This window comes from Anser anser (genome assembly GCF_964211835.1).
Source record: "Anser anser genome assembly, chromosome: 13".
Lineage (NCBI taxonomy): Eukaryota > Metazoa > Chordata > Aves > Anseriformes > Anatidae > Anser > Anser anser.
Window position 1 is genome coordinate 17,251,881 of NC_139734.1, and position 13,217 is coordinate 17,265,097.

Sequence of the window (13,217 nt, forward strand, 5' to 3'; positions counted from 1 at the left end):
CTTGGCTGAAGCGTGAGCTCTAATTTTCTTTAGATGACTGCTGTGGGTGTTGTTTCTGCTGGTAGAAGCAGAGAAAGGAACAGCCGATGGCAATATCTTCTGCAGATACAGTAAAACTTTCTCACATGTTTCACTCAGGTTGCTATCATCCTTATGCCCAACTGAACCAAATCTCTGCTGCTGCTGTGATTTTAAACATGCCAATGCATTGGCATTACTGTGTTTGCTTCATTTGCATTTAAACAATCAAGATTTTTAATTAAAATGCATAAATGAATCATCCACTTAATGCCCTATCTCCTTTGTTATTTATTTTTTATATTAAACCTTCAATTTGATGGATACACACTGCCATTGGTCATTTCTGCTAAAATGATCCTATCAGCAAGTGAAATATTTGACAAATCTGATATTAAATTTTTCATCCCTAGCTTTCAGCACTTGTGGTCCATTAAGATAAATAGTATTTCACACACTGCTGATCTATTCTTTGAAGCTCTTTGGGACCAGCACTCTATCAAAGAGGGAGAGGTACAGGTCAAAAGGATGGTTTGTGATCCAAACAGAGCTCTCCTTGCAGCTTCCTTTATACGGCCCATCACATCCACAGAGGTAAGAGTACCCAGTGCTTCAGTGTCCTCCATGTGTGGCAACTATCACTCCTTTCTGTATAGTGACAGAATTTGGGGGTTTGGTACCTACTTGTTGGTGGAACAGAAAATAATGCGGACTTTCTCCTAAGTGAAACCTGTTTTTTTAAAAAAGACAAAACAAAGCAAAACAAAACTCTGTGACAGTGATAGCTGCAGTCATCACAAAAGTTCCTACTACTTCCAGAAATCTCAGCTGGCTACTGAAATTTAACTCCAATGAAAGTGATTCATCCCAAGAACTGCATCCTAATATAGAGAATAAAGCAGCAAACACACTCTGCTACTCGTTTCTCTCAGAGGATTACTGTAAAACTAAACTAATAACAATGCAGCATTCCTTCAAAAACTGAAATCTTGCTCACATGCTAAGAAGCTGTAAGAGTAACAGCATCATCTGGTGGCTTCTGCCACAAAGAATGGATTAATTGATTTTTTTGCTCTACTTTCATTTAAATTCCTCATCTCTCAGGTGAGGCCAGGTCCTGAAGGAATGTGTGAGAAGAAAAACAGAAAATGATAAAAATGAGTGAAGGTAGTAACTAAATTCTCAGCTATACTGAAACTTTAAACTGAATCTGAATATTTTAGATCTTTTTAAAGGGATTTTTAAAATAATATTGAAAAAAGCACCATCTTCATTGAAGTCAAGCATAATTTAAAGCAATGTCAGATGTAGTTGGAATATTCAAAGCATATGTTAAGAACAGGAATGATGGTGTAAACCTCAACATCTTAAGGTAATTCCTTTCCACCACTTCTTTTGTAAGTGCAAAACCAAATCCTTCCATCTTCTCCTGCATCTTCCTTTTGGAATTCACATTATTGATCCTCTTAACGTTTAGAGAGGTGGTATGTAAAAATGAGATGTACATACATTAGTTTGCAAAATATTTCAGCTGTGAATGAGTGCTATTATGATTATGATTGTAAAACAAGCTAATCCACCAAAGCTTACACATACTGTTAGTGTAGCACTAGAGGCTAAATCAGCCTGCTTTAGGTATTAAACCTCCCTGACCTAAATGGGCTGAAGTATTTCCAGAAGTATCCAAGGTCTCCAGAAAGAACTTTAGTGCAATCCAGATGAAGCAGAAGGGCCACACAAGACTACAGAACTCAGTCTTCATGATTAGTTGTTGCAAAAGCTTATTAACAAGGCAGTAAAATGAAAATTATTCCTTCTGGTTTTATTGGTGCACAACATCTGTTTTACATTCATACAGTTTCTGTCCTATCCTTGGCAGTTGTCTTCTTTGTTGTATTCTTACAAAGAGAGAAATATCAAAACATTAATTTAAGCTGTCACAATGCAAAGGGCTGACAGTCATATAAAGAATTATCATTATGGCAGAGAATGGAGACAAGTTAGTGAAGGAAAATTAAAGTGACTAGCTAAACAGAACCGAACTTCTTGAAAAATCTAGGATATTGCCATGACAATTAGAATTGCTCCAACTTTTTCTTTTTGTGTTCTTCAGCACTTTCCTACATAGTCTATTGTCAATCTGATGGGGTAAAGAAAGAAAAAGAAATCACTTTATATATAAGCTAGTTTTAGGAAATATGTATTTCAAAAGAGAAGATTCATCCTGTACAAATTTATGCAATAAGATAAATTGCAATGAACATCAATCTTTGTAATTTTCCATAATTGTAGAAGTCAGACTGACCAAGATTACAGCCTGTCTAATCCTTTTTACTAATGCATACAGGAAAGAAATGTTTCTTTGTCATCTTTTTTTTTTTTTTTTTGAAAACAAAAATGATTCTTTTCTAGCAAACAATAAGATTCCTGCAGGTGGTGGGTCAGGGTCTCAAAGTGCTTTGTGTATTCCTAAGAACCATTTTAATTATTTTACACATAAGGTAAGAGAGTGGTTAAAAAAGAAAATAACCACTTCACTTTTGTGTTATGCTTTTTCAACAACAGCTTTTGGAATGTTTTATTATGGCTCTGAAGAAGTGACTGCACGAGAGTCTCAAGGTCCACGCCCAGCAAGTAGACCAATGCAGTCCAAGTAGTTTGCTTTCCCCGGTAAAGTGACAGATTCTTTGTCATAGGTCAAGTTTTCAGTAGGGTACTCAATGCCTAGTCTTGTGCTCTATCATCTCATCACATGCTACCCTGGTAAGGAGGAGATGTTATGAATTCAGTGCGAGGAACTAGTGAAACTCTGCATCTTGTGTACCACACAAATATCCACTGCCTTCTGGCTATAGTATCTGCAGTGCTAATGATGCCAGTTTGCATTGCAGTGGCTAACTGATCAGATTACTAATGAAGCATGAGTCCACGAGACTGCTTTATACAGTCGAAATTTATAATTAATTCTCATACACATAAGCAATCATTGAGTTAGTTCAGCTAGCACGTCAAAAACAGCTGAAAACACCAAAGGCTGAACAAATCAGTCTTCCCAAAGTAGATGAACAAGAGGTTTACATGAGTAATGCCAACAGGACAGAGGCACAAAACTCCCTGTGGATGTAAGGACATAAGATCCTTTCCACATGTTCATCATTCTTATGTGCCTTTAAGCACTGTAATCCTGGAATTAGAAAAGCAGATTGTTTAGGAACACCGCAGTAGGTAGCCTTGAGGTTGTGTGCATATTCAGTAGCAGTAGGCACTCAACAAAATAAATGCCAGGACCAACCTGCCAGTATTGCCAGCCAGAGCTGTCTGGCCAAGGTCTGGTGTGTCCTAAGAAAAGTCACACGGTCAGATCCTATGCACTGTGAAGTCACACATAAAGCATCTGCACAGGTCATGAGATAAAAAAAAAAAAGAAAAAAGTTTTAAAATGTAATAAATGTAAATTGCTGCAGCCACACCAAATGCAGCATCAGTCCCCTAATTGTATCAATTATTTTTTATGATTGTGGTCTCAAAGATGTTACATTTTTCTAAGATGTATTTGCAAATCACTTTGATTACTGTCTGTGAATAGTGTGAATGTGTTTAAGAGCTTCTGCATATTTGCTTTGGCCCTCTGACCCTCTTTGCAGTGTCTTGAATCAGTTGGCAGAACATTAGGCAGTTTAGACACTCCTACTTGAAGCATTCAGAATATCTTGGAATTATTGGGGCTACTCAAATGGAAAGAGTCTTTGTATAAGCTGTCCTTTTGCTGATCTGAGGGCTACTGTGACTGACTTTGCTTTTCACATCTCTCTCTCTCTATTTCATTTTTAAAAATCAGATATGCTTTACTGTGAGGAGGAATTTGACCACTTACTATTGTATTCTCAGAAATAAGCCTACTAGACCAAGCATTCAAGGTAATTTCATTTTTGCAATAGGAGCTATAATTGAGGAATCATATTTTCAATGTAAGACACTATCTAAAACTAGTCCCTGGTATGAACCCTGGTCAACTATATACAATCCTCTTTAATATGGCCTTTTATAGTATTCATTTAGCACTCTAGTGCAACGCTTCAGAAAGGGCACTGAATGAAATAGTTTCCAAAGAACCGGAATAGTAACAGAAGTTTCCTCCTCTGAATTAACAACAATCTTAAAATCTCAACTGCAACTGCTTTGAAACAGCACATTAATCCACAATGAAAATGTTTGCATAGCATTTAAAAAAAAATACAAACAGGATTAACAAAGAACTTTCCAAGGACAAGATATATTTGAATCAATTTTAAGACTGAAAGGGAAGTTCAGTGCCTTAACTATTTTTTTAAGAGCTTTAGAGAGAGAAGTTATAACTAGCTGAGGGGAAAAAAAACACACACACACACACACCAAAAAAAACAAACAAAAAAAAAACCACAACAACCAAAAAAAAAACAGAAAAAAAAAACAGAAAACAAAAAAGTCCCACCCTCTCCTCAACCCCAAGCCCCAATTTGTATATCATATATTTTATTTAATAACCATATACCACCGGTGTAAATGTAAATCTAACTGCTGATTGATGTAGCATATTTTGCAATAGGTCTGTAACTGCACGACCCATATTTACTCTTTCCAGCCACTGCTGTAAGGAAGCCTGAGTCTGAAAGAGCCTCCAGTGCTGCAGAGCTCTTTTGTCCTCACATCAAGACTGAATGGGATCTGTGAGCATATATTTCTGATTTTTTTTAGTTATGCAGCACTACAGCCCATAAAGGGAATCACCTACCTCATCACCTAAGCAATCTTCCAATCTGCCAAAGGAAAGAGAGGTACTTTCAGAGCAGGAAACCATTCCTCTTATCACAGACCCCTGTTTTATGACAGGACGAACCAACCCCTCTCTCTACTGACTGCATGAGAACATTAAGCAACAAGTTTGGACTCGATGATCGAGCTTCAGAAGGCTAAAATTAGATGATGGGAATCCAACACAAAACATTTTTGAGCTTGTTCCTCAGCTAATCTACATACACCTTGACCATCCCCTTTGAAGGATAAATATACTGGTTTCTCCCTGCAAAAGTTTTGGCCTTTGTAATACACACAGCATTCCAGATGCAGAAAGCGATGAAAGAAAATCTGTAGGACAGAAGACAGAAGAGTGTGGCCAAATGAGAAGTAACAACTGCCATGACTGTACCCCCATGAGGATGCTAGTCCCACCTGGAGAGTGTGCTGCTTCCTGAGGCCTTTCACCAGCTTCTCACTTAGCTTTCATGTTCCCACTTGGGCTGAGCCAAGCTGTAGCACCAGATCTGAACCTACTCTCACTGTTGAAATATTGCAGAACTGCAAAGTGCAAGTGAAGGTCAAAGGCAGGCTGAAGCAAAGATGAGCCCCAAGAAGATGGAACCAAGCGTCATTTACAAATTGTCGTATCTGAAAGATACAGGCTTAAAAAGCTCATCCTCATACAGACGAAGCAATTTCTTACCCAGTCCCAGTCTCTCTCTGCCTTCACTTCTGCAGCCAGTCGGGACTGGTGGCCACACTGCTGAATGCCAGATGAAGCCTTCCAGCCCTCTCTGTCCTGTTCCTCACTTCTTAACTTGCACATCTCTGCACCTGCACTGGGGAACTCTGTTTCTTAAAGTGAATGTAGAGTGAGATGAACAAGGATTGTTTGAGGAGCAAAGACAAAAACCTCTGCTAAGCCTTAAAACTTGATTGTAGTAGACTTACTGAGTGCTCCAGGGGTGAATATGCTCATATGTAGTTACCTCTGCAGTAAAAACGTGCAGCAAAAGATGATTAAACACATGAGGAAAGAGGCTTCCATCTAAAAGGTGATTAAAAAGACTAGCATTGTTTAGTTTGCAAAACACAAGAGTAAAAGATGATATAACAGAAGCAGAGAGACGAGGCTATTTATTCTGTTTTCTCTCAAGAACAAATATGCATGGAAAGGTGAAGGAAAAATTCTGCAAACATTTGTGCAGTTTATAACCAACCTTGCAACTCATTGCTGCAGACTATTAGGCAAAATTTTCAGAAATATTTCTAAATGAATTAGATGATACAAACAATAAGCCTCAGTTACCTAGGCTAAGGAAAAGCAAATACAAACAATTGCCCCAAACCCTAAGGATGGTTAGTCCTTGTCCTTGTGATTAGATTAGTTAGAGATGGAATTTTCCTCTCCAGAGGGACGGTATTATTTGTTTATCAAGTGTATGATATGGGAGTGCTCTCTTCCTTCAAGCAGGAGGTTCAGTAGAAGGCAATTAAAAGAGTCAGTAAATGGAGCTGTGTGAAGTCACTGCCAACAGATTTCTTCCAGAATGCTTGCAGAAACCTAGTAATGGTCAAGTGGCTCAAGTTTAGTTATTTGGATCTCAGCTGGTTATTTTCCCTGATGAACTTCAACTACAGCTAGGTAACAGTCAAGGCTGGCTATGAATGAATGGAATTAAATATATTCATGGCCTTGGAAAGTTCTTCACTAATCCTGCTTGTTTCTATGCACTTGTAAATGCTAAGTAAACATTTTCATTGTGGCTATAACCTAATTTGAGTGTAAAAGAGAAACTCTTGTACCTCCAATCAATATTACCCCAAGCTAGCAGTGAGTGGAGTCTGAATTTTAATGGTCCCCTTCGCAAGAACCAGCGCTGAAAGTAGCCCCGGAGGGAGTGGATCGGGGTGCTGACGCGACATGGCAGTCCTGTGCCGTGCTGCTGGCGCGGCGGGAGGCTGCACGCCTCGCAGCCTGCGAGTCTTCCGCCTGTGCTGTCAGAGCTGGAATACGCTGGAAGATGCTGCTGCAGAGTTAGTACCTGCTTACACTGTACATGTGTATGGAGAACAAACTGTCTTTTTAAAAGAATTTTAAATGCTACTTTTGGCTTCTGAACAGTTTTCTTGCAACTGTCAGGCCATCTGCTTGGAGAGGGGTCTGAGGAGTCATGAAAAGGATCTTAAGATATACTCTCCTCATAAACATCCTTTGTTTGGAAAATCCACATGCATCACATAATGCAGTAAATGGCAGCACAGGCTGAACTGAAACATTTTTAAATGCCGAGGATGCAACCTTGGATACAGCTCCCCCCGCCCCCCGCCTCCCCTCTATTAATAAGCCCGCTTTAAATGCACACTTAGACACACTCTCTTACAGGCTCAGATTGGCAGCACCCACCTGCTGGGAAACATGCTAAGATAACTTCCTTGGGTACATCCAAAATACCAAACTGGGTTGTGGGCAAAAAAGAAATAGGCTTCTGCAAAGCAGCTCTTTCAGAGATTACATCATACTGCCAGCCAATTTTCTGCCTACACTGCACCATTTTGTTTGATGTGTGTGTGAAAAAAATAGCATACGTCTGTGTGTATACAAGCAAAAAGGCCAAATGAAAGGTGTGCAAGCACATGTAATTCTAGCATTTCCTAACTTCTGGGAGATTAGGTTTTCAGTACTGCTTGGTACTTGAATATATATGATACATACATATGCACATAAGCATTTATTTTGTTGGCATGCTTAGAATATAAAACTGTATGTTGGAGAACAGTGTTGCATCTTCCTTATTCTTTTTTTTTTTTTTCCATTTATTTGTATCATTCTTAGGTCATTTTTGTTTACCTGTTTTTTGTTATTCTAATGTAAGTTCAAATATACAAATTGTTAATATTTTTTTTACATATAAATGTAATAAAAGTTTCTGGCATTTTTATAAACAAATTTCAGCAGGAATGTTGATGGGATGCTGTATAACAAGTAAAGAAGAAATACTGTTTAATTATCTTCCATATAAAATCCAATAAAACGTTCTGGCTTTTCTTATTTTTCTGTACTGGGGATTAACATCAGCGTCTTTGTGATGAGAAATCTGCATTCATGGCTCCTCTATTTAGATTTAAATAGGAATTATAGTTCTTGGCAGAAAGGGATCTGTCAAATATCACAGCATTTGTGGCAGGTGGTCACTGCATTGCTTAGTACAGACACTGCCTGCTTAACCATAGCCTGAAGTAAACATCAAAAGTCAATTATTCTCTTTGTAAATATTTTATTTATATTTTGGAGGCTAATGAACATCTTTTCAGTGCTTGGCTGAGACCTTCCTCCATGGATCAAAATCCTACTGAACCTGCATTTGGTGGTTAAAAATGTGTTTAGCAATCCAGGGATGCCGGTGTAGCTACCAGCGTCTATTAGGCTTCATAACACAATCCTCTGCTTGGAAACCTTTAATGACTTGGCTGGGTTGAAGTGGACAGAGTTAAAACTTGTCATGGTTGTTATCATTGCAGCTGCCAATTAGTACGACAGTCATGTATTATTTTGCCAAAATCCCTTTCCCCAGTTAAACTGTATTTTGAATATAAATACTGCAAAAGAAAAGAAAAGTGTCTATTTCCTTTGATTTAATGTTTTGGGGGCGGGAAAGCAGAAGGTTGGTTTACTAGAGAGATGAATGCATGTATAGCGGCCCTACAGAGGTAACTTGAACACACACTGAGTAGAAAATGTGGAACAAGAGCTGAGCTCTGAGGGTCAAATGCCTTGGAGAAGTTTCTTGTTCCAGGGTAAATAAAATGACAGTATCTGGCAACTATTATGCATAAATGCCAGAATCTGTCCCAAAACCACTACCGTGGGAAAATATCTAAAGATGCTGCAGCACATTTTAGATCCTTAACTGAGTCCTATCTGAACTCTTTGGGCCATTAACTAATCAAATCATCTCACGTAAACAATGTTATAAAAATAATCAAGTACTTCTGCCTCCATAAATATGTATTGAATATATTCACCTTAAAGGACTGGGATTTTCTTGAGTATTTACTCCTGACATTCAGGAAGCAGAAGGAGTACAAAATGCTAAGGAGAAGCAGAATTCTCTGAGATGGGGCTGTGGGTAATTTTCCCCGCAAGCCTATTTGGTGGTAAGTTAATTGACTCCCACATTACCGAAACTGCAATGTACTAAAGCACTGGGTGCTCGTTTTCATTCGCTATTTGACTGGCAAAGGCCATCTGTTCTACCCCATCCATCCACATGCACAGTGTCTATTGTTGTCAACAGGATTCACACACACGTGGATCAAGGCAAGCATGTGCCTCAAACTGTTTTGATCTCTAGAACATGGATTTTTCATTTTCTTTGTTTCTTTGTGTTCGGCCAGTAATAATACTTGTCATTTGAGAATTCATATTGATCTTGTCATTGCCTTAAAATTGGATGACAATTACTATCTTTGTCAAAATTCGATCTGATGAAATGGCTCCAATTAGGAAGGAAAAAGAAGGAATCCATCACAGCAGGGAGGACTGCATTTGGCTTTAAAGTAAGGAAGCTTCTTTTAAAGGGGTACTAGTGGAACAATCAAATGGGAACAAATATAACAGAGATCAGGATATAAGTCTCAAAATCTTCAGAAATTTAGTGTGTATATGAAACAAGTAGCCACGTAATTTTTATAGTCCATACCTGTGTGCAAAATTGAGTTGGAGCTCCTCTGACAATAGATGCCAGTAACAGTTGTTTTCATTTTCTGATCTGGTCAGACAGACAGTGGCAGCTGACGTCAGTCTTCATGAATTTTCAAATCCAGTTCTGATCATCAGTATTATTATAATACATTATCAGGAGCAGATTTGCAGAAGTTCATGAAATGATAACAGCATAAATTGCATCATGGTTCCAGATACTGATCTCACCTTGAAACTAAATGTAAAAAGGCAGTATAAGAAGAAAAAAAAAGTACACTTCCATTGGCACTAAAGCAAACAACTTATTCCTGCTAATTGTAAAAAAAATTGTGCTTATTACAGATTTTTATTTTTTTATTTTATTTTATTTTTTTTTAAAGTAAGACGTAAAAACAAGTGTCATGTGTGCATGTATGGGTGGGGAAAACTTTTTCTAAAACAAAGACCTTTTTTCATGTTAAGTTAATGCTTTTTTCAATAGAAAATCTGTTTGTGATCTTCCATGGGCTAGAATCACTGCTGGTCTGTAATTCTGGCGAGCCCTTACCAGGGACCTGTGAGATACATGCTTGTGTTTGGCTCTCCCTAAAGGACCAAAGTCTCCACCCACCCAGGAGAATGATCTCAGCTCAAGGACATTTTTGTGCAGGTTACTCTGAATTGAGGCCAGTAAATACTGTTTTAAATAAAAGTGTGGCATGAACTGGACTTTTAGAGTAGTACAGTTATGTGAGCTCCTGTACACAAGCCTACGCAGCTTACCTCCCATAAAAAAATCACATTTTCTTAACTACGTGGAAGAGCTTCACAAGAGACTGAGGGAGCCCAACCAAGCACACCACTCTTTCAGCAGGTGGTTGCTGTACAAACTAAAAATGTAGGACAAATATGATGCAGAGATGAGTCACCATGTCTCGTACAGCAGCAGGCCCCTTGGTAAAAGCAGCTGAGTGAGCTGGCGCTAACAGGGCCTCCTCTAGAAAGCTGGGTGGACATAATTCCCCTTTCCCCAAATCTTTCTGCCCCTCTCTGTTTTCATTAGCTAAACCAACTTACTGACTCTGACCTACATTTGCACTAGTACCACAACGCAACAGACTGTGTTTCTGGGGAATTTGCTATTTGCTAAAAATTTTAATCCAACCCATTTGAAAATGCTATATGCTAACTGAGCAAATAAGGCAATCAGAAAACTATACAAAACCCATGCAATTGTCCCGGACTTGTTTGCAACACACTGCTATTAATGAGCATCTGGGATGAGCATGGTATCTTGCACTATGGATCTCATGATCTGTACAATAATGGCTGATTTTAATTGACTTTTGCTGCATATAGCTAATCCCAATTGGAGAAGTTCCAGGATACCGCTAGTGAAGAACTGTGGGTGGGTGCATGTTTTGAAGTGATGGTAAACATTGTGACATATACTGTGTGTACCACATATTCTCATATGCACATTTTGACTTTTGTTGCCTTGGCTTTCACACAGCATTTCTAACATAGACATTCCTATTTGCCAGTTTAAGTGGAAATCTGTTAACATGTGAATACTGCTCGCCAGCATGTACCACCATCACCGGACTTTCAGAACTTATCTTCTCCCACGGAACAGCCATCTTGCATGCTCAAGGGTGCTCCACAGGACTATGGTATCTGTGCAAGCAAGGCCGGCAGAACTGGGCAAACGAGGAGTGATGAGAGCTGCTATGAAAAACTGTAACTCTGAGACTTGCTACTCAGCTCATTATGATCCACCAATTTCCAGTGTAAGAAAGATCACCAGGAAGGCCTTGCTCTTTCACTGCCACAAATTCTTTTTTCCTTTCAAGAGATGCTGGTAACTAATGACAGGTTTGGTAAAGACACTTAAAGTGCTATGGATATTAAAATACCTTCAAAGGTCTGGGAGGAGGAGCCAGAGTACCTGTATGAAGTACTTTAATGACTGGCCAGCCCCTCTGCTTGAACTGCAACTCATCCTGAATCCACAACGACTTTTTGGGAACCTGAACTCAGCCAAGACTTACATATATTTTTGAATCTGATGCATTAAGAAGTCCCCTGCTATGCATCTCATTCTACCTAGCTGCAATATTGTGTGGCCAATATTATACAAACAATTTGGTTTTAGACTCTTTCTAGAAAAACGTTTGCATCATGTACAGCATAATTGCAAGGGATTCATAGGAAATGAAGCTCTGTACATCCTCTCCCTAGCAATAAAGTGCCCAGAGCACAGGGAGGGTCCTCTGCTGCTGCCCACGCCACTGCCCATGCCCCCTGCAGACATAACCAGAGAGCCCCTGATCCCATTGCAGCAGCTTCTCCAGTCAACCAGAAAAAATAATAATAAAAAAAAAAATATATAATAACGTTTTTCCTCACTAACTGCAGCATTACCACTTCTCACAGGGACCACCCAGTTGCAGACAACCGTTAGACAAGATTCATGCAAGAGAGATTAGTGTGTGAGTGCAGAGTGAGGAAGGCAGTGCCAGTGCAAAAGTAGCTACTGAACACAACGAAATAAATGCTGGTGAATGAGTGTTTCTGTAAGGTTATACTTCCATCATATCCAATTCGAATGTTATCCAGCAAACTGCCTTGCCAGGAGCCTTCTTTGTATTGCAGGAAGCCATCTGTGATGGTAACTAAAACGGGAACAGAACAAGATTCACTATGAAATACTCGTCAGAGTACTCCCCTCAAGTGTGTGCTCTGTGGTTCCTATGTTCCCAGAAGCAATCTGTCTCCAAAGGTGAGAAAGGCGTTATCACCATGAGCCCCAGAACTATCGCAAATGGATATTGTGCCTTTCACCTACGGCCTTTCACCGGGAGTCCATAAAATCTCCACTCTTTTAACCATAATTTGTCCTTGGCTAGGGCCATTAATTGCTATGGAGATGGTGGGTGGGACAATGCATCATTTTGAACAAGTTATCTAAAACCTCAGTTTCAGTCTTTTTAACATATCTTCTGGCAGAAAGTACTGATTGTTTTCATTGATCTCTGCTACTTCTGGTTTAATTTTTCTTTCTCTATCTCTGAGTCCCTATCTTATGTCTCTTTCCTTGCCAAACTATTCATTTGTTGCTGGATAATCATGGGTTTGTGTTTCAGATAGCTTCCTATTTTGTTCATGTTTCCGTTCTATTGTCCACATATTTTTCCTCTGCAAATTTTGCTGTATTGTGCAGTGGCAAGTGGCTATCAGCTAATGCCAATATTTCTTCTTGAGAATTCTTTTTCCTTGCATCATCAATGGTTTAAGTGGAAAGCCTTCAGCACAGTGCAAATTTCACTCCTGAGAATATCCATCTTTTGAGGTAGCTGATTTTAATTAAAGAATACTCTCTCTCCCCCCTCTCTCTGGATTATACTTTAATTTCAGACTCTATCACAACCGTAGATACTTCTTAGATAAAATGTATTTTTGTCTCTTTTCATCCATGATTATCTGTAGTTCTTAAACACTTGGGGTCAGCAGCTGGTCCCCAGTTGATGTAGTTCAGAAACAATTTTATTCAAAGGAATTAATTCAGAATAAAATTGGTGTTAAGTTCAAAATAAGGCAAAATGTTCATAATATTTTGCCCTTATATACCTGAGTGAAACTCTCAGAAATAGCAGTAATAGCAGTTGTGATAATAAACAATAATCTCTGCAATCTATGGCACCTTTCACCTAAGTATTTCAGACATAAATGCATTAAG

The 13,217-nt window shown here is 38.9% G+C and overlaps 1 protein-coding gene across 2 annotated transcripts in view; it reads right to left on the reverse strand.

Annotated features, from left to right (window-relative positions):
• Positions 1-8,057: 8,057 nt before the first annotated feature.
• LOC310881067 (uncharacterized protein) overlaps positions 8,058-13,217 on the reverse strand; it is a 266,119-nt gene continuing 260,959 nt past the window's right edge. The window contains exon 7 of one of the 2 annotated variants that reach the window (XM_083797797.1): positions 8,058-9,734. In XM_083797797.1, coding sequence (XP_083653923.1) covers positions 9,675-9,734 — 60 coding nt within the window. In that variant the 3' untranslated portion in view covers positions 8,058-9,674. Of the gene's footprint in view, positions 9,735-9,786; positions 12,154-13,217 lie in introns of those variants that run through there. The other variant, XM_083797796.1, reaches the window with a different exon arrangement.